The sequence below is a fragment of the Phocoena phocoena genome, chromosome 10, assembly GCF_963924675.1.
Source record: "Phocoena phocoena chromosome 10, mPhoPho1.1, whole genome shotgun sequence".
Classification (NCBI taxonomy): domain Eukaryota; kingdom Metazoa; phylum Chordata; class Mammalia; order Artiodactyla; family Phocoenidae; genus Phocoena; species Phocoena phocoena.
In genome coordinates this window covers 70,334,666-70,359,330 of record NC_089228.1, presented here as the reverse complement: position 1 = coordinate 70,359,330, position 24,665 = coordinate 70,334,666, and the positions used below count along the sequence as shown (strand labels likewise).

The 24,665-nt window shown below is 52.9% G+C and overlaps 1 protein-coding gene across 4 annotated transcripts in view; it reads right to left on the bottom strand.

The window, feature by feature from the left end:
• Window positions 1–1,466: 1,466 nt before the first annotated feature.
• The window catches only part of DAAM2 (dishevelled associated activator of morphogenesis 2), a 44,662-nt gene continuing 21,463 nt past the window's right edge, over window positions 1,467–24,665 (bottom strand). Inside the window, exons 11-24 of one of the 4 annotated variants that reach the window (XM_065885224.1) lie at window positions 21,570–21,628; window positions 21,237–21,425; window positions 20,404–20,699; window positions 16,273–16,380; window positions 12,747–12,904; window positions 11,464–11,548; window positions 10,409–10,515; window positions 10,191–10,279; window positions 5,756–5,924; window positions 5,472–5,579; window positions 4,475–4,535; window positions 3,153–3,284; window positions 1,906–2,076; window positions 1,467–1,688 (exon numbers count right to left, since the gene is read on the bottom strand). In XM_065885224.1, coding sequence (XP_065741296.1) covers window positions 1,467–1,688; window positions 1,906–2,076; window positions 3,153–3,284; window positions 4,475–4,535; window positions 5,472–5,579; window positions 5,756–5,924; window positions 10,191–10,279; window positions 10,409–10,515; window positions 11,464–11,548; window positions 12,747–12,904; window positions 16,273–16,380; window positions 20,404–20,699; window positions 21,237–21,425; window positions 21,570–21,628 — 1,954 coding nt within the window. Of the gene's footprint in view, window positions 1,689–1,905; window positions 2,077–3,152; window positions 3,285–4,474; window positions 4,536–5,471; window positions 5,580–5,755; window positions 5,925–10,190; window positions 10,280–10,408; window positions 10,516–11,463; window positions 11,549–12,746; window positions 12,905–16,272; window positions 16,381–20,403; window positions 20,704–21,236; window positions 21,426–21,569; window positions 21,629–24,665 lie in introns of all 4 variants that reach the window. The other 3 variants (XM_065885225.1, XM_065885226.1, XM_065885227.1) reach the window with 3 other exon arrangements.

Genomic DNA, 24,665 nt, shown 5'->3' with positions numbered 1-24,665 from the left:
ATAAAAGGGAAGGGCAGGAGGATAGAAGGGCAGGGAGCCTGTTGATGTGGGGTTGTAGGGAGGGTCAGGCAGTTCTCACAGATACAGAGGATGAGGGGTTAACTCTGGGGGGTTGGAAATGTATTAAAAATGAGCCTTGATGGAGTTCAGCTCACCTCTGTCCTTTTAGAAAATTTGTGTAGATACCAGCCATCATCCTGCCCCACAAGGACAGCTCCTGGTGGACAGAATGAAGGTGAGAATGGACAGGAGAACCAGAATGAAAGTCGGCTGAACCAAGTCGGGTCCCAGAGCTGGGGGGGGGGTGGGACCCCCTCAGCTTTCCACCCCTGCCTGCTCTGGGCCCGCCCCACCCCCCCATCTGAATACCCCTGAGGCGGTCCCCTTACTCCCTTAGAGGTGGCACGTAACTGCAGAGGGCAGCTCTTGCCCTTGGAGCCCTCGGAACCGATGCCCCAGGGCCAACCTCAGCCAGACGAATGCAGTTGGAAGTGTCTCCTGCAGGCTGGACAGAGCAGGAGGTCACTGTGCCTACTGCTCAGCGGCAGGTGTCAGACGAGTACGGGGTCCGAGTAACGTTCAGTGGTAACCTAGGCACTCTGGGTGGATCTGGCCCTCTGGAACCCCTAGCCAACGTGTGAGGGCACTGTCTCGCTTCAAGACAATGCTCAGGTTGTACAGGGTGGGGAAGGACAGTTTCATTCTAGGGTCCCTGTGCCCAACGTACGAGGCGTGGTGACGAATGGGGTCTTCTTTCTTGAACCCCTTCCCTTACCAGATCAATCAAGTACCTGATAGCCCTAGTCGTGGGAACCCAAAGGTGAGTTTCCCGGGATTCTGGATTAGTATAGGATGGAGATGGCAGGAGGGAAGGGAGAGAGACTTAAGACATGCAAGAGAGGGGCCAGAGGGCTCGTGATGTAGGAAACAGGCACTGTCACCCTGTCCTGATGACTTGGTCCCTGCATCGTCCTCCCAGCACCTTTTTTTTTTCCTGGAACACATCTAGCTAGCATATGTCATGCCTCTTCCTTTCGATAGGAAACTTCGCTCCAGATCAACGTTCCATTAAACCTACTCTTGAGAGATGGGAGCCTGGATGCCCCCGCCCGTTACTCCCCACGGCACGTGAAATCTAGACAAGGTCCGTGGACCTCTCTCCAGGCTAGATATGCCAACATTTGGGTGTCCATGCTGGGGGTCAGGGAGCAGGGCTGGCCAAGTCCGCCTCAGAGAGTGACCCCTGGGGCCAGGGTGCAGGAAGAATAATGGGAAGAGGAGATGAGGGGAGACCCTTCAGGTGGGGAGACACCGGGTCCTGCCACGCAGCCCCGCCCCCCAGGACCCAGCCCAGGGCTCTAAATCCAGCACCGAATTGTGTAAGTATCACTAGCACGGCCTCCTCCACTCCGGCGCCCTGGGCCCATCCCTGTCTCCCAGCCTCCCGCTGCGGCCAGTCCCCCAGGTCAATAATTTAGCCTGTTTATGGCCCGCTCCCGGGTGGCTTCCAGGGCCTGGCTCCCTGATCGCTTGCGGCTGCGTTTGAGTTTGCACAAGTCCTTGTCGAAAACTTCGCCCGAGCGCAGGGCTGACACCAGGTCATCAAACTCGCCGCCCTCGTCCAGCGCGCTGCCCGCGTGTACCTTCCGCTGGCGCTGCCACCGCTCCCGCTCTCGCTGCTCCTTCAGCTGGAGGGGCGAGGAGGGCGGGTGAGAGGCCGCGGCCCAGCACATCCACCGCGGTCCAGGCCACGGACACCTGCCCTCCTTCACGGGTTGACGCCTGGGCTGGGTCTACCAACTGGCCCCACTTTCCTCCTTGCTAGGGCACCCTGAGCCTCCCGCCGCCCACGCGCTCTCCACTCCCTCAGCCTTGCTCAGGCCCAGGCCCCAGCAGCACCCTCACCATGGCCTCCATGCGCGCCCGTCGTTCCTCCTCCTCCTTCCTTCTCCGCATGGCCTCCAGGTCCTGCCGGGCCTCCGAGAAGGCCTGCAGGAAGGTGTCGAAGATGCCGAAGAATTCATCCGGCTGCATCTTGCTGTCCTGCTCCCCAAAGTGCATCAGGGCCTTGGAGAACTGTTGAAGAGAAGGGTTGGTGGAGAGTCCCCCCCAAGCCTGGTGGGCAGTTGAATTCCAGCCAGAGCAGAGCTCATCCAGGTGGGGGGACTTGGGGCGGGCAGGGCTAGAGAGGGGAGCCCCCCCCCACACGTCATCAGGGTAAGGACGAGGCTGAAGGAAGGAAAGGCTTGAGGCTGACACGTGGGGAGGTGGGAGACCCAGGCTGGCTGACAGAGGCTGCCCAGAGTGACCTCTGGGTCTGTTAGGGTGTAGGTACAGGACCAGGAGCTGCAGACCTTGGGAAGCACTTCCTAAGGTCAGGACCACAAGGATGTCAGATCATCTAGTTATCGGGCTACTTATTTAACCCCTCTGTGCCTCAGTTTCTTCATCTGTAAGATGGGGATAATAATAGGACCTACTTTATAGTGTTGGGGGTGGGGTTAAATGAGTTACTGATGCAGAGTGCTAGCTACATACCTGGCCCTGTTACTGAGAACTACCATCTCTGATTCAACCTACTGAAAACCCTCTAAGAAAGCCCTCACTACTCTAAGTGTGCTCCCTGGACCAGCGGCATGGGTGTTTCCCGGGAGCTGGTTCGAAGGACTGAATCTCAGGCCCCACCCCCGACCTCCCGAATGAGGACGCACATCTCAATAAGACTCCCACAGTTGGGGTCCAGAGGCATGTCAGAGTGCAAAGCAGGAAGAGGCAGAGCAAAGCTAGGCTCCGGAGTCGGGCTTCTAACCCAGCTGTGTGTGTCACAGCGGGGCACCCCTGGGCAAGTTGCTTAACGTCTGTGCATCTCAGGGCACGTATCTGTGGAATGGGATAAGAGCCTTCCAACGAACCCAGAAGGTAGGCGGTGAGACAGAGGATGGAGAACACTTCATGGGGCGCCTGACATCTGGTCAAGGGACTGTGAACTTTGCAACAGCGTTGCTGTCGCTTTTCTTGTAGGAGTGAGGAAACCCTTTCTCCTCAAAGCTCTGTGCCTCTGGGTGTGTCCCTTCTGGGCCACCTGTGGTAGGACCGGTGAAGACAGAGAGGGGTGGGGGCGGGGTCAGCCTGGGGGCTTGGGGCGCCCTTACCTTGGCCCTGGCTTCATTGAGCTGGTCCTCCAGCTCTGAGAAGCTGAAGCTGGAGACCGTGATGAAGTCGCTCATGACCGGGACAAACCTGTCCTTCGGATCCCACGCCTGGCGTTTCTGATATTCCAGCTCCTGAGGAGGGAGAGCAGTGCCAGGACGAGAGTCAGGAATGCTGGGACTCACCACATCCTCCACCCTCCTTGCCAATCGCAGGACACTGAGCCTGCCTTTGGAAGAGGGAATACCCTGGGTCTCAAATTCTAAGGGTGGCAAAGATTGTGAGGTATCAACCAGTCCCCCCTGCCTCTATGCTTCCCTCGTCCCCGCTGCCGTATTTCTTTCTCTAGATCCTGCTACCCAAAGCGTGGTCTGGGACCAGCAGCGTGAAATTTTAAGAAGCAGGCTCTCAGGCCCCACTCAGAATTAGAACCTGCATTTTAACAAGAACCTTGGGTGATCTGTGTGCCGATTAAAGCGTGAGATGCATTTCCAAATCTCCCAGTTGATGCGATGCTGCTGGTTCATGGACCACAGACCACATTTTGGGTAGCACTTTAAAGGGCTGTAAATTAGAAAGCAGCCCCCTGCCCCGTCCCCCCACTGCCATAATGGCAACAAAAGGTTCCTTCTCACACTCCTTTCTCTAAGCCCATTATCCCCTTAGCCGCCTCCCCACATACGCCCAGTGAAGATGAGAAGGCTCTCTAGTTCCTAGATCGGAACAAAGGAGTGGGCCGCCTCCACACCGGGCTACAGACAGTATCATCTGAGAAGCCCTTAGATCAGGAATAGTAGAGATCTGGGTCGCCAGCAAAAAAAAAAAAAAAAAAGTATAGCCCCTGGGTCCTCTACTGGCCCAGGCAGGAGGTGAAGAGACATAAGGAAAGAACTTCTGGGGACAGTGGTCCCCAGTGTCACTCTAGGTGTTACCGGCCCTAAGTCAGCTTCCAAGGCATGGAGATCCTCTGTCCCATCGATTTGAATCAATCTTAAACGTGGCAGGTTTCTCATTCACTCCCCTCCACTGTACAGTGACAGGCTACAGTCTCCGAGGGGTGTCCCCTCTTCAGGAGTCTAAATTGAAGCCTTGGGTAATTCAGTTATCCTTTCCTGAGCACTCATCTATGCTACAGGCTGTACCTGCTGTGCCAGCTGTTCTGTCGCCCCAGCCAGGAGCTTTGGGTCACAGAGATGCATCAGACAGGGTCTGCCTCTGGGGTGGGGGTGGGGGAGTCCACCCTCTGGCCCAGTGACAGGCAGCAAACACAGGCAGCATGGGCAGCATCCCCTCAAACCCAGGCAGGCATAGATGATGTACTCACCACCTCGACTGCTCTGAGGCCCCTCCTGAGGTTGCCCACCTCCTTCTCCAGCTCTGCCAGGCTATGGGGGGCAGGGGGACACAGAGGGAGGGAGAGGAGCTGGGGTTAGTACAAGGCAGAGCAAACCCCGATGGCTTTGGGAGTCAGTGCACCCGGGTTCCAGCGCTGCTTTGACTATTAACATGTTGCCCTGGCAAATCACCTCCCCTCTGTGCTCTGTCTGTGCTTCTATAAAATGACGGGTGAAACTTATGTCCTATAGATCCTTCTAGACCGGAAATGTCATGCTGCATATTGGAAGGTTTCCAACACATGGCCTCTGGCTTGGATTTATTTTTACTACCATCAGGTAATGCTCATAAGCTCTTAACATGGTACCTTGCATGCAGCATACCTTTGATGTGTATTAGCTATTTATCTCTGCGTTTCTGCTTCTATCGGAGATGCTTCTATCAGCCTATATACGTTCAGGTCTGACTTCTCGCCTGTAGCAGATACCCCTGGAGCCCGCCACCCCACCCCCACCATCTCCTTGGACCTTCCGTTGTAGTGGACAGCCCTGACCTCCAACCACTGAGCGCTTTTTCTGCGGGCCAGAGCATTACTCCCCACCCCCAGCCAGTGAGTGACAGGAGATGGTAGGTGATGCCCATCTTACCCCTTGTGGGGATAATGGAGCGAGTGTCCTACACTGTCTCCCACACTCTGCAGAGGCAGGATTAAGCTCTGATCGCCTGCAGTGGTTAAGTGGCTTCACAACAACCCCATTGCCGGCATTCTCCCCATCCCTGTTGCAACTCCCCACTCCCGCTTTGTTTCCTGAGAGAATCTCTGAAATGAGGATTTGAGAGCAAAGAGTGTCTTTCATCGGGTTCTCCCAGAGCAGAGCCCGGGATGCTGTTCATTCTGAGCCAGCTCAGAGCAGCCCCGAAGGAGGAAGTTGAGATGAGAGAGGGCGGGATCACAGGGAGAAGGCAGCCTCCAGAGGACCCCTTACTTGACTTTGGCGGCTTCTGGAAGGTGCTGCAGCTCAGAGGGCATATTCAGGATGTCGGGGAAATGCTTCTCCAGGATCATGATCAGATAATGGAGCAGAGAGATGTTTCTGTGGGTGAAAGTCGGGTCAGGGGTACGGGGCCAAGGGCATTGGGAATGAGGGTCCGGCGGACACCAGGGTGAGGTGTTAAGGGGAAGTTGTGGCATATTTTGGGAGGGTGACGGGGAGGAGGGGAGAGGCCAGGGTGGGGTGAGACGGAGGCTCCAGAAGCCGGCAGGTCGCACCTGTCGATGCTGGACTTGGTGTCGGCGATCTTGTTGAGGCTGGCCACCCGGAACCCGTAGGCGCTCCCACGCTGCCCTTTGTTCATGAAGTTGCCGATGGCCAGGACGACCTCTAGCATCTGCGCTAGACGCTTGCTGCGGATCAGCTCCCGGGAGGCCAGCAGGATGGCTGGGGGAGGAGGGACAGGTGAGAGCCCCACATACACCAGGCCCTTGAACCCTAGGACGATGCCACCACAAAGTCCAGAAAAGGCGCCGTTAAGTGTCAGCTTCAGAGGGGCAGAGGCTATGCCCACAGCCCGGCAGAAGATCTTCTCCACGTATACCTGCCTCCGGGGGAAGCAAACTCGCCAAAAGCCAATTCACCAAATAACCCTTTCTCAAAATGTGCCAACTCTTCCTAAGACCACGTTGGAGAATGTATCATCTTTCCTTGCATATATTTAGACTCTTAACATATTCTTTCTGTGGATATATGCAAGAATATAATACTTTGGGCTTCCCTGGTGGCACAGCGGTTGAGAATCCACCTGCCAATACAGGGGACACAGGTTCGAGCCCTGGTCCGGGAACATCCCACATGCCGCAGAGCAACTAAGCCCGTGCACCGCAACGACTGAGCCTGCACTCTAGAGCCCGCAAGCCACACCTACTGAGCCTGTGTGCCACAACTACTGGAGCCTATGTGCCTAGAGCCCATGTTCCGCAACAAGAGAAGCCACTGCAGTGAGAAGCCCTCGCTCGCCGCAACTAGAGAAAGCCCGCACACAGCAACGAAGACCCACGCAGACAAAAATAAATTTATTTTAAAAAATATATATATATATAATACTTTTACTTTTCTAAACCTAGTGATTAAAATTTTTAACTTCAGCATTTTACATACTATGGGACTGTTTCTGCCTCTTTTGAAGTGCTGAATTTTGTTGATCTTTTTGGAAAGAAAAACATCCCTGTCAATTAAATTATAACATCATCAATTGCAGTATTTTCATATTTTTGTTTTATAAGATAATGGTGTGCTTTGCAGTTGATGGTGTCTTAGATTTGATTAAATAGGTTACTAGACAGCCTATTGAATATCATTTAAAAGAATTTTCCAACCTTTAGGCATTTAAAAATTTCCCTCCAATTCCTTAAATGATACCTTTCTTGGAAATACAAACTAAGACTACCAGTAACCAAAACTTCAGTATTTCATTCTGATGTGGGTACTCTGGCCCTTCCTCAGTTATTCTGTATTTAATGGTGGATGTGCAGAATTAGGATACAAAACCTACACTGAAAATTTGGCTGCCAGTTATAGCATATGATTTTGGATTATTAAATGTGGTGCTGAGAAGATCAAACCATTGTATTATGATCTTTGGCTTCTGCCAAATTGAACGTTCCTTAAGACGCTGCCATGAAGATTAAATGCAAACCATTTGACTAAAAGTTTGCAAAACTCTTCAAAAGCAGTTAAAGTAACTGTAAAAAAAAAAGCTGTAAAAAAATGAGTAAGAGGGCTTCCCTGGTGGCGCAGTGGTTGGGGGTCCGCCTGCCGATACAGGGGACGCGGGTTCGTGCCCCGGTCCGGGAGGATCCCACATGCCGCGGAGCGGCTGGGCCCGTGAGCCATGGCCGCTGGGCCTGTGCGTCCGGAGCCTGTGCTCCGCAACAGGAGAGGCCACAACAGTGAGAGGCCCACGTACCACAAAAAAAAAAAAAAAAAAAATGAGTAAAAGGTAAGGTTGGTCAGTGGCTTCTCAACTGAAACATCTGCCTATTCTGTGACCTAACAGTGGCAATACTCTTGATGAATAATTGAATGGTTTCTAGTTTGTGTTTTTAAAAAATTCCATCTAGATTGGTTAAGTAAATTATGGTATATTCATACAATGGAATAAAACGCAGCACTGAAAATAAATAACCCACCGCTCCCTGTAATAACAGGGATAACTTACAACATAATGCTGAACAAAAGACCAGCATAAAATTATTTGTACTATGTTATTCCATTTACAGAAAGTTCAAGATAGACAAACCTTCAGAGGATTTGGAGGAAGTAATGTTTGAGAGGGGGACATGAAGAAGGGCTCTGGGGGACTGGAAACATTCCATTTCTTGACCCGCCTGCTGATCACACAGGTGCATTCACTTTCCGATGATTCATCTATTAGGACTCTTAGGATCTGTGTACTTTTCTAGGTGCATATTTCAATAACAATTTTTTGTTTTTTTTTTAAGTAAACTACTTCAGAGTTTCCGGTTGGGATAGTTTTTCTAAGGCTGATAGGCTGCTATTTGGAAAATCTGCAGAGGAATCCTAAAAATGCTAAAATGTTGGCAAAAACAGAAACTGACAAGAGTTCAAAGGGAATCAGTGTAAATGGGAAAACTCCCATAATGCAATGCGGACATTTTAGATATAGTCATAATATATTCATGAATATATTCGTAAGAATGTTTACATGTGAAGCCGTATTCATCCTGACTGTACTCAGGGCATATGTCCATAATGAGCACCGGTAAATTTGGTCTATTCAGCAATGAACATATTCATAGAATATATTCAAGAATATGTTCATGGATATATTCATAGAAGAATTGGTAAATTTGTCAGATTTGATGAATTGGCTTTCGGCAAATTGACCCAGAGGCCCTGCCTGGGGAGGGAGGGATGCTGGGGACAGGGGTCAACAGCTCATCAACCAGTTGGGATAGGCCAAATCTTAGCTCTTCCAGGAATATTTCCTGGGAGAACCGGAGGGAGGAGCATGGACCCCAACCCCTGCACGATCCTCACCTCTCTGCCCCCAGTCAAGCCCACTGACCTGATTCTGTCAAATACCACTTCAGCCACCTGCTCCCAAGTCTGGGACAGAAGAGACCTCCAGACCATTCTAGAACGGTAGCCATGGCGATAGCAGAGCGACCTTCCTCAGCAGGCTTTGCCATCCCAAACGCGTCTCACTCTGCTTAGCTCGATATTAAAGGGAAGCTCTTTGCTGAGCGTGCACTGATGACCTCTTAGGGAGAGTTTAGGAGTGAGCTCCTAGGAGCAGGAAAAATCTGAGCCAAAATCTACCTGGCGGCTAAACTGCTCTGGTTCCACAGATCCAAATGACAGGCGATTGCTCACTTTTGCTTCACTGACCCAAGAGACACAAATAGTTGAACACATGCCTTGGGCTGAACCCCTTTATCTGTGACTCATGCCCCCAAGGCAGTCAGCAGCAGGACTCACCCGTCACCAGGGAAGGAGGTGCCTTCAGACCTGCAGAGTCACTGATGAACCCTTTCCTTCCCCCTCAGACCCGTTATCTACGATCACACAGCCTCCGGACCCCTTGTTGCGTGCATGCATGTGCGTGGGTGTGCGTGTGTCCGTCCAGATTACAGAAAACGTCTGCCTCTAACCCTGCCACGCTCCACCTTACCCCGGGAATCCTCCTGAAGCAGCTCATCAAACTCCAGGAAGGACCATTCTCTGGCCTGGGCCTCCCAGGGAGTGCAGGCAGCTTGGTGTCCAGCAGAGGGGGCCCATGCTCTGCTCTGCCCCCAGCCTGCCCCCCAGCATCCTGGACACTGGCTCTCCCATTCCAATCTGCTGATCCTGTTCTCACCGCAGATGAGCCTCACAGCCTCTCCTGCTTCTTCCCTCTGGGGTCCTCACGGCTGCCCACCCTCCTGACCACCTGCCTTTCTCCCCAGCTCCCTGTGCCTCTGTCCTCTGCCATCCCCAGGCAGTTCCAGGGACATGCCCTCTGGGAAGTACTACAGGACAAGAGGGAAGGGATGGATTCTGAAGAACGACATCTGCGTTCCTATCCTGGCTCCACCACCTACCAGCAACACAGCCTTGGGCCACTAACATAGCCTCATCTTAGAGATGAGTGAATGGCCCCCGTAGCGTTGCGAGGACCAAATGAGACCATCCACGTGGAGTGTTCCACACAGTACTTGGCATGTGGTTCTCGTTTAATTACAAAGTTCTCACCTGAAAAAGGTGGGAGGGGTTCCCCACCCCAGCAAATCAGATACCTCTGGGGTCCCGCTGCCCAATTTCCTACTTCCTTAGTAGCTCACACTTAAAAGAACGTGTCCAAGGTCTTCTCTGCACCTAGGACCTCTCAAGCGGAGCAATCTGTGCCAAGAAGTGTTCTAGGTGCTTAAAGTCATCGTCATTTTTTCAGCATTTCTGTTCCAGGCTGGGGCCGATGTCAACAGACTCCCCGCCTTGGAAAGCCTGCACGCTGAGGCACGGAGAATGGGGTGCGTGGCCGGCACGTGTGCACACATACACAAGCGCATACATCTACAAAACTCATAGACTTATATCTTGTCCTTGACCTCGGTTTTCTGGGGGCAATCAAGAATAAGGAAGGAGTTTTCCTCTGTGCCTGTCCATTGCCTCCCACCCCCAGGTCTCCTCCCCAGCCCTCAGCCATACCTTCCACTTTGGGCTTGGCCTCGGCCAGCCGCTCCTGGAACTTCTTTTTGAAGAAGAGGGCCTGCAGCCGCTGCTGGTAGTGGTCGATCCTGTGGACAGGGCGGGCTGCATCGTGAGGCAGCACCCCCGCTCCCCGCAACCAGCCCCAGAGCAGCTCCAGCCCCTCCTTGGCCCGCCCACCGCTGCCCCCTCCTGGCCACGCCTGCTGCCCCCCGGACCTGCTCATCTCATAGAGGAAGCGGTCCGCACGGGCCATCCGCTCTATCTCATGTTTGTGCTCCTCCAGGAGGTCAATGTCACTCTTCTCCGGGATGAACTTGAGAAGCTGCAAAGAGCACGTGAAGGTCAGACAGGAAACAGGTGAGAAGCTGACATGGGGGGTGGGCAGCCCATGGAAGCCCACACACTGACCAGGCTCAAGACGGGGAGGGCCCCCCATAAAAGAGAGGTGCATCCTCACGGGGGTGGTTTATGTTTCACCTGCCCCAAGGGGACACAGGACACCCAGCTCTAGACTTCGTTCTTTTTATTTTATTTTTTTGACTTTTTAAAATTGAGATATAACTTACCTACAGTAAAGTGTACTTGTTCTTAAGTGTACAGCTCAATGATTTTTTTCTTTTACTTTTTTAATTTTTTTTTTGCGGTACGCGGGCCTCTCACTGTTGTGGCCTCTCCCGTTGAGGAGCACAGGCTCTGGACGCGCAGGCTCAGCGGCCATGGCCCACGGGCCCAGCCGCTCTGCGGCATGTGGGATCCTCCCGGACCGGGGCACGAACCCGTGTCCCCTGCGTCGGCAGGCGGACGCTCAACCACTGCGCCACCAGGGAAGCCCGATTTTTTTCTTTTTAAACCAACTTTATTAAGGTATAATTTACATAAAATAAAATGCATCCATTTTAAATGTGCAATTCAATGAATTTCGACAAAACCATCCACCCACTGAACCACCATCCAGATTAAAGGACACAACAGACTGATGTGGAAGAGATTTGGGGGAGATATGGTTATGGGTCACTGCCTTTGCCCTGAGGCCCATGGCGGGGTGGGGGGGGTCACTCCTCAATATCTCCTTTCTGGGGGCCTCAATCCCCTGAAAAAAGATGCAGCCTTTTCTGGTCTCTCCTCAGAAAGGTTGGCCCAGGGAAGTTTCTATAAACCTCTCCCTCACTCCTCCAGCCCCCAGCCCGATTTTTCCTTGACCTAAGAGACTCGGCCTCCCTGGGGGCCGTCAGGAAGGGGTCTGGCCACCCCCTAGTTTCAGGGGCCTCACCTGCTCCAGCATGTCCTTAGCAAGGTCCTCCTGCTCATCCATCATCAAGACGGCCTGCCGGATCTCCTCGTTAGACAGCTTCAACCTAAGGCAAAAACCCCACCTTGAGCAGCCTGGCCCGGCCCCTCTGCTCAGGACAGACCCCAGACCTTCTCCTTCAGAAGCCAGTGCCCGGGCCTTCTCTCTCTCGCTTACATTTGATAGCACTCCCTCCTCTGCAAAGCCTTCTCAGACTAAACTCACATGGTTCACTCTATAACTCAATCCTGAGATACTTTAGTCTCTAGAGACGTGAGTCTCTGGTTTCTTTCTCGAGTCTCCATCCTAATGGATAGGGACATTTGGGAGAAAAAGGGCCATCTTCAGTGTAGACTGAGACAGGGCGAGGGGTTTCTGATCCCTCTCCCCGTGCCGGAAATACCCACGGCATCTCCACGGGAGGATGGGAATATGGGCAGGTCACTAAGGGGGCAGTTTCCTGTTTCCTTCAAGACAGAACAGGTCTCAGTCTTCTGACAGCTCCTCGGGTCCCGCACAGCTGTTCCAACACGTCTTGCTGTCTGGGAGAGGGAGAAGCAACCCCCTACACACACGTGCATACACACACACACACTCACAACCACAGACACACACACACAGCCCCTCCAGATGCACACCCATTGGGAGGCCCTGGGGAAGCATTAAGGGGGAGAAACTGAGGCTTAGGACCTTGTGGGGAGGAAAGCGGGGATGGACGGCCCGGGGCAGCTGGGGCAGTGCTAAGAATAGTATGGGAGGCGAGGCGGGGACCTCTGACCCCGGCTCTGGCGGGAGGCCCCGCACAGAAGCTATGGTGTTACTGCAGATACTGCCCTGTTTGTTCTGCAGCCGCGGGAAATGCTTGGGGGCTGAGATCATGCTGCTCTGTGACCTGAGCCGAGCGGGGCCCTCCATGGGCTTAGAGCAACTCCGCTGCCAGACGCTGACCAGGCTGGTCAGGGGCCTCGTGATGGGGCAGTTTCCCGTCTGCAGAGCCCCTCACTGCTGCTCAACACGGGCTCCCGGGAGAGGGTTCGAGATCAGGGGCCCCGTGCCGCCCCAGGGGACAGCCAGGAGACGGGGGTGTGGGGGGGCAGATACTGCTATCACCCCACTCCTCTGCCAGGCACCTCTCTCCCCCAGGCACTCAGCTCCATCATATTTGTCTCTAGCCCCAGCTCAGGCCTCTGCTTCCTGGGGACCCAGTCCCTCCCACCTGCAACCTACTGTGGGGCAGGGGCCGTAGAGGCAGGGCGAGCACCTACTTGGAGAGAAGGATGATGCAGTTCTGCGCCCTCCGGCCGTCGATGACCGAAAGCTCTTTGACCTTGCGCGAGGCCAGGTAGATGTCCTCCGTGGAGCCCAACTCTTTCTGCAACCGACAAGCCAAGTAGAAAGGGTGAAGTGTGTGTTTTCCCCAGTCCTCTTTCTGCCTACCCCCTACCCAGGAGCCACCCCCGTGACAAGCAGGGAACGCTCCTGGTGTGAGCGGAAGAAAGAGAGGGAAAGAAAAAGGCAGGAGAGAGAGAGGAGGGTGGTTAATATCTGACTCCAATAGGAGGCTCTGGGGCTTTACCCTGGGCTAGACTGGGTCGGGGGCAATAAGAAGACCCTTTATCCGAGACTGCCCTCTGTGGGCAAACTAGACGGGGAGTGACTGACCCCTGTGGCTGTGTAGTGTGATCTACACTGTGTTCCAGACAATCAGCCCCTACCCCACCCCAGCCCACCCAGAGAGCCTCCCCAGTCTTATGACGAGAAGCTAGTTCCAAGTCCCCGTAAGGTCACAGTTCCTGGACCCCTCCCTGGGGACTTCGGGCACGGCCCGGTGTGCCCAGGGTGGAGGGCATCTGCAAGTTCAGAGGTGGGGAAACTGAGGCACAACTCCCTGCAAAGTTATCTCCTCTGGGGTTCCAGTGGGCAGTTCCCAAGAAATCAAAGATCCCCTGGCCTTCTCTTGGCCCCTGGTGAGATAGACAAGAGACTGTTTCTTCCTTTGGGAGGTCCTTCCAAGCACACGCTCCAGGTTGGACGACTCCAGGGGCTGCCACTCACATCACTGTCTTTGTGAATTGTGCCCCCGGAATTGTTCAGTGCCTAGCCTGTGCAGTCTCACAGGACGGCCTTGCCTTGGGCCTAGTGGGTAAGACATGAGACCTAGAAGCTTTCTCTTCACCCCAGTAGACATTCACCTCCACTGCTGGTAGGGGTCTGCTTGCATTAGCTCCCTTCCCTACATTTCTGCTTTTTCTTTGGGGACACTCCCTGACGCCACCCTGTTAAGATGGGTAAAAAGGCAGAAGGTAGAACTGACAAGCCCTCTCCTTTGGGCCCAGTACAGGGCAGCAGCCCAGCACAGCGGTTAAAAGTTGGAGTGCCCAGAGCCCCAGGAGTGACTCACCTGATGGCAAGGATTAGTTATCAGCTCCTAGGCAGGTAGCAGCCACAGCCAGTAGAGAATTAAACATGCACAACGTTAGCCAAGAGGTTTGGGGACCCAAGAACAGTAGGAAAGACATGGGGACCCCTCAGCATCTACTGTCTGCCCCATCCCAGTGAGACCCCCATGGTTGGAGATGGAGACCTGCAAGTAGCACTGAACGGGAGCTGCAGACATGCACTCAGAGAAGCCAGGCCAAGCAGAGGACAGGCAGCCTCTCCTGAGTGCCCCGTGCCCAGGGGGACCATCACTCCCCAGTTGGACCAGGCCCCCGAGCTGCCCCACCCCAGGCCTTGGCTGCAGTTCTTCCTGCTCCTCTGCTGGGAGTCTGCCCAGAGGGCAGAGGGCGTTCCTGCACCCCTGCATCTTTCTAAATAGGGAAGGAGACACAACCACAACCGAACTTGAGCTGAAAGCACGTGAAAGTTGCATTCACTGAGACAGAGAAAAGCAGGCGTCCCTGAACTTTGCTCCTTACCCTCTGCCCCTTGTCTGTCTTTTGATCTCCAAGGGAACAGAGGGGACAGAGCCCACCCCTGGTCCTCCCTTCCTGACCCGGGTGAGGTTGAAGTCACTAACTCAGGACACGCAGAGAGCACAGAGGGAAGACCACGCTCATAGGCCCGTCCCTGTCCCATGCACCCCGGACCCCAAGACAGAAAGAGGAGGCGACCAGGGCAGCACAGCTCTGGGTCTCCAGCCTTGCTGCTGTGAATTCAACACCCCAGAGTCCGGGCGACCTGCAGAGTGACAGTAGTCCAGGTGAGCCCAGCCCTGAAACAGGGTGCTGGACCGAGCAGGCTCAGAGAGATGAGGGGAGACAGAGCAGGGCGCTGTCCGTCTTCACTCCCCTCCAACTCCCCAAACTGGGAGGCCCCAGGCCCAGCCTGTCCTAAACCCCGGAGTCCCTCTTTCCCCCCAGCCCCCACCATAGCCCTACCTCAGGGCCCTGGAGACTGGGTGGGCCAGGCTGGAACCCTGGCCCGGAGGAAGACTCTCAAAATAGGGGGAGGTGTGTGCTCGCCCAGGACTGATATCCCCCCGGCACACACTCCCTCCATCCCTGCTCGGGAGCACTGATCACAGGAACAACAAATGCTCCAGAGAACTTCTTCCTGCCCCAGCCGGGCCACAGCTGCTGCCTGTACCATGCCAGCTGGACATGGGCACAGGGCTTCCTGGAATTAGGGGTAAAGGATCAGAGGCCTAGAGCACCTACATTTAAGTTAAACAAACCATCTGGTTTTCCTAGACCCCTAAGGCAGGGCCAGAGCCCCGCCCTCCCTGCACCCCTTTGGCTGGTCTCCCAGGAGCAGTCACACGTGCTCTTGGTCCTGCCCGCCCTCAGGAAGGGTCATCCGCAGCTCTGGCCTTGGCAGAAAGCAGTGGGGAGACCGGCCATGACGTGCTGCCTCTGCCCAGGAGCCATGAGGGCCCAGACCCCACTCACAGGCACCTGGGGAAGTCCTCAGGGCTGGAACCTGAAGTCAGTGGAGAAAACATGGAAGAAGACAGCACAGCCTGGAGAGGAAACAACTCCTGGGAGGCGGCCCAGAGACGAAGCAAACGCTCCGAGGCCTCTAGGCTGCTAATGCCCAGGTTGGACCTCGGAGGATGGCCCCCAGCTCTGCAATGCAGATTCCTGGGCCCTCACACTCATGGGAGGGTGAGGTTGGAGAATCGGCATTTTTGGCCAACCCAGCAGGTACTGCCTCAAGAGCACGTGCGTCCTGACACCAAGCCTGACACCAAGCCCTGTCCTGCCTCGGGAGGAGCAGGCTTGCTGGTCAGCCTCTGTACACAGCGTCTGCAGAGCAGAGCCAGGGCCTCTCTTGGCCAACCCCAGCCTCAGCCCCAGCCTCAGCCCCAGCCCCGCAGTGTGACCTGAAGTAGCTCCACCTTCCTTGAAACATTAACGTCCTCTGCTCGACTCCTGGGAGTGTTGGGAGATGAAAGTATAGCAGAAAATGTGGTGGAAAAGTTATAATGCCTTGTAGGTGTAGTTCCTAGGTCCCAGGGCCAGAAAAAAGAGCAAGGTCAACAGTGGCCTGGCCCTGCTACTCCACCTCCAGTGCTCCAAGACCAAAGAGAGAAATGGACAACGTATTATTTCACCACTTGATGTGCAAATACAAACTAATACAATGGGATGTTTCCCCCTATGCACTGCACCCCACTAACTCATATCTATGTCCCCAGAAAGAACATGGTACCTGATAAAGAATAAAATCAATTCAGTATATGTGGAAGGGAGAGGGAGGGAGGAAGAGAGGAAGGGAGGGGCTGAGGGTTGAGTTCAAAGGGTGTGTGTGAAGTCAAGACTCAAGACGCTAGAGGGGGCAGGGTGTTACCTGATGCCTCTGATAAGCTGAAAACATTTTTTCAAAGTCCGCGAGGTCCAGAATCCGAAACACCTGCATGTCATCAATCTCATTCCATATGGTGCCAGGGACACGTTCCTAAGATTCAGGGAAGGGAGGAGACCCCGTGGCCGACTCAGCTCCTTCATGATGGAGATGCGCGATGCCTCCCTAACCCCACTTGTCCTCCAGGTGCACACAGGCCCATAGCCAGGCTCTCAGACCTTCAGAAGGGGGTCGATTCCTCCCCCTCCCCTCCTCTTCAATACTCTGCTCCAGGGGAGAGGCCACAGGCAATCTCCTTCTCCTCCTTTTCACCTGGGGCTACATGTAAGCACGTTCCAGAAATCAAGGGAGTGCTGGAGTGATGGATGGGCAAGTATGAAAGGAGAGTATGAAACTCCTTCCAGAGAAACCAAACCAAACCAGTGTTCTCAGAGGAAGAGTGCCCACACACACTTGGGATCCTCAGATCTTCAGGGCTGACTGTATTTCCTGTATCTGAGGTGGTCATTTTCTCTCCCAGTGGTCTTCCTCCCACTTTCCCAGATTCCCAGAAAGTGGACGAATGCCAAAGGCTGGGACATCCTGGCCCCTTTTTAGTGACTGCTCGGGCCAGCAAGACTCTTCCACAAGTTCCCATTGGTCAGAGGGTGTCCCATCCCTCATAGCTGGAATGGACCCAGGGGTTACATAACAAGGCCTCTCAGTTCAGGCACTGCCCACCTCTGTGTAGGATCCTTGCACTGAACCCCACTCCAGGGATCTGGGGAAGAGCTGTTGTCCACGCCAGGAATGCCCTAGTGGTCTTGTAATATCCCAGTAATGGCTTCGAGGGCCAAGATGAGAGTCCCCCTCCCAGGACCCCTCACCTCGTCCAGAGCTTCACTGTCCTTTAAATTAGAACCTCCCCACCCCCCTCTGCCTGGAGGCAGCCGGGGACCTTCCTAATGCCGATGCCTCCTCCCTCCATCACCCTCAGCAAGGCTCAGAGAGAGAAACGTATCCTTCACTCACTTTTATTTTCTTAAACTCTGGAAAGGGGAGGCGAGGCCAGAGCAGGGCGGGTGGGGACATTCCTGTGGCCTTCCTAAGGCCAGGGACCCTCTCGTGGAATGCTGGGCTGGGAAGCTCGGAGCAGCAAGGGATGCAGGCAACCGGCCAAACCCAACACAGACGCATTCTTCTCATGGCAGAAACAACGTGTGTGTGTGTGTGTGTGTGTGTGTGTTGTGTGTGTGTGTGTGTGTGTGTTGTACAGGAGCATGTGTGGGTCAGGGGAAGGGGGCTGGGATGAGGAACCAGACTCCTGGACAGAAAGAAGATGGGAAGGGGAATCGGATCGGGGCAGGCGGGGAGGGGGAACTTCTAACTCGTTCTCCATCTAAATCTAGACCCAGGGTGGAGGTGGGTGGAGAGGGAAGGCCCGTAGAGGTAAAGCTTCCCACTGCTCTTATTCTCAGTGAGGCCAGGATGAGAAGGAAAAGGGCTGCAACGACAGAGCTGGATGTTCAACATCCGGAAGAGTTTCCCCTGAGACAACAGACAACCCAGGATCCCCCTCACTGTCTCCCAAACACTCTCCCTTCGCCATGGTCACCAGAAGGACCTGCGACCCTTCTTGAAGGTGCAGTTGAGGTCTGAGGCCAGAGAGATGTACATCCATCCCTAACATCCGCTACATCCTAAAGATGCGCCCACCTCATACAATCATTCTTCAATTTTTATACCCCTCTGGCCGAGACCTCACCACTCCCAGTCTAGATTCCCGGGGCTTCCGCCCCTCTAGAGACATCCTTTACAAGCCAGGGAACTCTTTCTCGAAAACACATTTCATTACATTTCCCTCCTCGAGCGTTTGGGGTCAGACAGCCCCTAAGTGAAGCTGTTGGCAAACGGAGAGGTTCTCTTCTCTTCCCATGTCCCGTGAAAGGAAACTGAGTCTCAGTCACATCTACCTGGCTGAATTGGAGTGAGGATTAAGTGAGAGAACACACTTAAAGCACACATGGTAGTCCCACTAATAATAACTCATCTAATATTCTTATTTTAAAGGTCTTCTACGTGTCAGTCACTGTTCCAAGTAATTTGTACGTATTAAGTCAATTCTCACAACAACACTTTGAGCTGGTTATCGTAATTACCCCCATTTTGCAGATTGGGAAACTGCAGCCCAAACGACGAAATGACCTGAATTTAGTCATTCAACTCGAAGACTGGGAATGGGATGATACGTTCACTAATATGACTCGAAGCCGCGCCTCCCTCACCCCTGCTGCTACATCTCCCACAAGGGCTCCTCAACATGTGCTCCATCAAACCTGGACTTTCCAGTCTAGGAATGAGACTCCGGCCTGCTCCGGGCCCCTGAGGAATTGATATAGGCTTTATTATTACTGGACCCCAGAGAAAATCCTAAGCACAAAGCTCTTCAAGATGAAAATCTTACAAAAACATTAGGTGCCTTGTTTGCCCCCCTTAATTGTTGAGATGCCTAATGCCTAAGCAACCCTTCATTACATGTTTAAAACCTTAAATTATAAGTTGTGAGCACAGGACGCAAAAACAAAATTCTTTCTTTTTTTAAACCACAATTTAAAAAATATTATTTCTGATCATGAACAATGAATGTTTCCACGCCGCCTACGACCTTTGGTTCTGCAGAGCTGCTTGCCTGCCCATGTGCAGCTGGCCTTTCTGGCTGGCCTTGTGACCACGGAGAAGTATCCACAGGGCAGAGCTGTGTGATGCAGTTGTTACAACCTTAACAATGTCCCTTCAAAATGCTGCTAGCAGGTGGCTCTGCAACGAATGGGCTATACTCACGCCTCGTCTTTCCACTTAGATAACAAAAGCAGAGGTAGAAGGAATCAGAGGTCATCTCGCAGACAAGCAAACAGGTATGACACGAATGATTTCTGCAGATCCCACCGTTCGTTAGAGCCAAACCTGATTTGGTTAGAGGTTAGAACCTCTCCTGCAACCCATCCCCAGGACCTCAGGGTGTTTCCTTGGACACACTTCCTAATTGCCAGATGCAAAGCTCTTTCAGGGCAACGTTACGTCTCACCTTTTATTATTATTATCCATCACAGCCCCCAGCAGAAAGCTTTACACAAAGCAGGCCTCAGACTGACCGGCTAACTGGTCTACCACCAGGAGACGGCACCTAGCAAACTAGCTGACCATCTACTCAGCAATCTGTGTCTCCTCCCACTCTAAGTCTCCACTGGAGCTAAGTTAAGCTCACAGAGTGGTATGGTAATGAATTCCCCAAGAATTAGTCCCCTGGCCCCATACAACAAGGTCAGAGGGCATCCATCAGTCCCAGCTCCAGACCGTTTTAGGAGGGTGAACGTGAGTCAGGCTAACTGAGGCCACTTCTCTTGTATCTATTTACCTCAGGGATGAAGCCACTGGTCCTCTTATAGTACAGAACCAGAGCAGTGCTTGGCCCAGGCTGGAACTGGCCTTCAATTACCAGGGGTCCAACGTGACCCAGGGCATCTCTACTCTACACTCGTGAGAATCCAATAGAGGAATCAACTCCCACACGTGGGCCCGGGATGGGTGGTTCTTAGTGGATAATATTCAGGAAGGCCTCTCACTGCTGAGCAGTCTAGAAAAGTAGCCAGTGTTCGCACCTTCCCCTGGGAGGATGTCAAAATGGCTACACCTTGATATCAAGCTCTTCATTGCCCTGCCCTGCGACCCTGTCATGGCTTCGTCATTTCAGTCCATCTCTAGACCCGGGCCCAAGATCTTCACCTGTATGTTCCACCCTTTTCCTCAAATCAACCCAATCCTTAACAGTCTAGCCAAGCCCTTGTCTCGTCTAGAAAGCACCCCTGCTTGGCCCTACGTTACTCCAGTAACCCTCAGTACACTCACATTCCATTTGTAGGTGGCTCTGCCAATGTGAGCATCACCGCACGCCAAGCCACCTCCTCCCTGTGCTCTGGCAGCAGCAACCCCATCTTCTACATCCACTGTGCCTACCCTCACTCCCATCAAAGAAAGCACCCAAGGTGGAGATCTGCAAATAGCGGGCTATCAATCCATAGGGCTAACTGTCCCAGGCTGTAGGAGAATGGATCCACTGACCTCTTCCTTGCTACTCACCTCATTCAGCTTGACCCAGTTGAAGGACTTCAGTGGGTGTGAAGGCTGGGGGACACACTTCTTCCTGAGCGGGACATCACTGCTGGGGAAGGGGTCTGGGGGGAGGGGCAGGCCCATACTGAAGCAAGGTGGGGCACCGGGGGGAGTGGGAGGCCCACCGGGGGGTAGGGGGGGTGGTGGCGGTGGGGGACAGCAGGTGAACGGTAGAGGGGGCGGGGGTGGAGGCAGGTCACTGGTTGTCATCGAGGAAGACAAGGTAAGTGGGCCCCCAGGGGGAGGTGGGGAAGATACAGGTCCTGTCTGTGGGGAGACAGAGACATCAAAAAGACAAAGCATCAACAAGGATGCCTTTCGAGTCCCCCATCACTGTGCCTTCCCTTACTCTTATTCTCCACCTAGACTAGACCCCGAAGACTGCTCTCACCTCCCACACACAATTAAGCCCCGTTTTCTCCCTCTGCATCCTGAACATCCAACACACAGATGTACACACAAGGCAAACACAGACATAGTGGACAGTCATAGTCATCACATGCAACAGCGCGACTGATACAGACAGGCCTGCACACGGGCACCCAGCTGAGAGGGGGAGGGGAGCCCAAACCCCACCCACACTCTGCTTTCCACGGTGTGTTTCCTGGGACAGTGTCACCCGGAGGAAGGAACGCTATTTTTGTCTCACACAGGTGCCAACTTTGCAGCCTCAAGGGTCCCCTCTATCCTGGTCTGAGGTCTCCTCCACGCTGGGGTCCTCACCTCCTCCCCAGGCCTGCTCTTCCCCCCACTGGCCTGAAGGTCTCGGCTCAACTATGTAAAAGCAGAGGAGGGGCCACGTACTGAGATTTCACTGAGTTGGGCCACCAGCTCTGCCACTTGTCCCCGAGCCTGGCGCAGCTCCTGGGACTCTCGGGCCAGCTTGTCCTTCATCTTGTTCAGTGTCCGCATCATCTCTTCCCTCTCCAACGTCTTGGTCTCGCATTCCCGCTCCTTCCTCTCCAGCCTGCTCACCAGCTCCGCGTGTTCTGGGATGGAAGAAGGACAGGAGGGGAAATGGGAAGAGAGGATGTGAATGCGTGTGTGTCCCTCTCCAAAGGAGGAAATGGGGTCCTCGGCTGGGCAGGGGAGGGGTGGGGCGCAGGGAGCGGGTTTGGGCAGAGCCCCCTCACCTTTCCGGAACTTCTCCGCTTGGTCTCGCCACTGTTTCACTTCGTTCTCATTGATGAGCCTGGCGGGGAGTGAAGGGTCTCTTGACTGTTTGCTCACAGCTTCCCAGAAGACATGGCGTCTTCCAGTTCCCCACATTGGTACCCTGATCTCCAATCTGTCCAGCCACATCAAGGAGGCTAGGATTTTGACTCTCCAGATGTCTCTCCAGGTCCCATCCCTGACAAGTTCTCATTACCTGTCTCTCCATGGTCTGAGAAAGCTGAAAGGACCCTTAGAGTCCAACCCCTCTGGGATAGAGTTGAAGATCCTAAGACCAGAAAAGGAGATGACCGCTAACTCGTGGTAAAGCCAGGACTAAATCCCAGGCTCCCCTTAGTTGTACAATGATTTGTACCCCTCTGTACAAATAGGTTCTCGCATCTGAGAGAGATCAAAATATCGGCCTTACCATGGTCCAGACTTCCAATGACCAATGTGTGAGAGCAAGAGAAATTACCCACCCCAGTAACACAGAGTAAGTGGGTAGAGGGTAAAGAGGTGATGTGTCTAAATCACAGGAAGCCCCTTCATTCTTGTCAAACTCATTACAAGCGGTGAAAATGAAGCTTTTACCCAGACATCAAGGTATAAGAGAGGTGAAATTCCAAGGTGAGATCTCAATAATCATTTCTTTTGTAAATCTGAAAACGCAGAGAAGTTAGATCCATGACTCTTGGCCTCCTCAACCAGGTCAAGGATATAAAGAGGGAGTGAAGTATGATGGGGAAATAATTTGCGAATAGATTTCTTTGGAGAGAGCCATTGTCATCCTCTCTGGCGGGGGGGCGGGGGTGGGGGTCCTCCTTCAGCACCATCTAGTGAAGTGACTTCTTTGCGCCCACCCAGAGGGTCTGGCCCATGTTCCCTGACACCGGGAGGGAGGCACGGTGGACTGGGGCTAGGCAGGTCCAGAGGGTAGGCGGAGACCCGTGACACTCCAAGAATTTGTTAGTATGAGAGATTGCATGAGGGTTTCTCATGAGCCAGAGAGCATCGTGGAGGAATTCGGCTGAAGCTATTTTAAGTCTCATCCAAAAAGTCCATCTGGACACTTCAACAGTGTACGTCTACGTGTATTGTATTGCCAGTGAATCAGGACCTGATGGAAGGGATGGTGCCAAGCAGGCCTGGAGGGAAAAAAAGAAAAACATGTGTCTCCAGTGACCAGGGTTTTGTAGCGAGAGGCCCCCAGCAAGGAACTTCTGAAGACCCCAGGAATACATGTCATATCTTTATCCATGTGCCAAGCCCAGAGAGCAGGAAGCCTATTTACTAAGTTACCTGATCAAGTAGGGCCTTTTCCCTTTCTCCTTCCTGCCCCCATGCTGCCTCTGGTGGGGGTCAGAAAACGGTTAGCTAGAGGAAAGGGGGGGTGGGGTAGAAGGGGCTAGAAGAGAAACAGAACACAGAAAAAGAAGCCAACCATCACACTCACTCACTCTCTCTCACACACTCTCACACTCTCTTCCCACTGCAGCTTCCAGCCCCAGTCCACGGAGAGAGACTCAAGGCTAAATCCAATCTAGAATATTGATTCACGTCTGAGACTAGCCCTTCTACTTGCAGATTTGAGGCTATGTTGGCAGCTGAAAGTGAGCTTAGGACTCCCATTGTCCAAGAAGCAGCAAAAACTTCATTGCACCCGAGGAGTTGTCATCCTCTGGCAGACGAAAAGCTTCCCCACTAAGTAATGTAAAGAATTAGTAGAAGATGAAAATAAAGCTGCCTTCACTATTTACAATAGCCAAGACATGGAAGCAACCTAAATGTCCATCGACAGAGGAATGGATAGAGAAGATGTGGTACATAGATACAATGGAATATTACTGAGCCATAAAAAAACCAATGAAATAATGCCATTTGCAGCAACATGGATGGACACAAAGATTATCATACTAAGTGAAGGAAGTCAGACAAAGACAAATCCCTTATGATATCACTCATATGTGTAATCTAATTTAAAAAATGATACAGATGAACTTATTTACAAAACAGAAACAGACTCGAAGACTTCAAAAACAAACTTATGGTTACCCAAAGGGAAAGGTGGGGGGGCGAGATAAGTTAGGAGTTTGGGATTAATGTACACGCTACTATATATAAAATAGATAATCAGCAAGGACCTACAGTATAGCACAGGGAACTCTACTCAATATTCTGTAATAATCTATACGGGAAATATGAATCTGAAAAAGAATGGATCTATGTGTATGTATAACTGAATCACTTTGCTGTACACCTGAAACTACCACACCACTGTAAATCAACTACACTCCAATATAAAATAAAAATTAAATTTAAAAACTTCAAAAAATAGGGCTTCCCTGGTGGTGCAGTGGTTGGGAGTCCGCCTGCCAATGCAGGGGACGCGGGTTTGTGCCCCGGTCTGGGAGGATCCCGCGTGCTGTGGAGCGGCTGGGCCCGTGGGCCATGGCCGCTGAGCCTGCGCGTCCGGAGCCTGTGCTCCGCAGCGGGAGGGGCCGCGGCGGTGAGAGGCCCGCGTACCGCAAAAAAAAAAAAAAAAAAAAACTTCAAAAAATAAATAAAGCTGCCTTTTGATTACTTTCCTAGTTGTACTTGTCCAAGATACCAGTTAGGATTTTGACTCCACCAACACCCAGCTATTTGTGCAAATGAAAACAGTAGCATGAATAGTTCAGAAATCATTTTCCCCTTGGCTTTGCGATGCAGCACAGTGAATCCTTGAGAGCCAATTCATCTCCTTAAGGGCAGCTGACTTAGGCTTAGACTGAAAGTAAAAGTTTAAAATTAAAAGTCCGTGTGCTAACATGAGGCCTGATTATTGGCTGACACGACTTTAAACTCATTTCTCGGTGTTTCTCTACACCCAGGGTCGGTCAAAGACGATAAGCCAGAGACCTTAGGCTCTGACATCGTTTTCCAACAGCCCCATGATTCAATTGTCATGCTCTATTTTCAGTGGTTGGCAGACCTTCTCTAAAGAGCCAGAGTAACTATTTTCGGTTTTATATACTCTGTACAGTCTCTGTCATATATTCTTGTGTGTGTTTTTAACGACTCTTTTAAAATGTAAA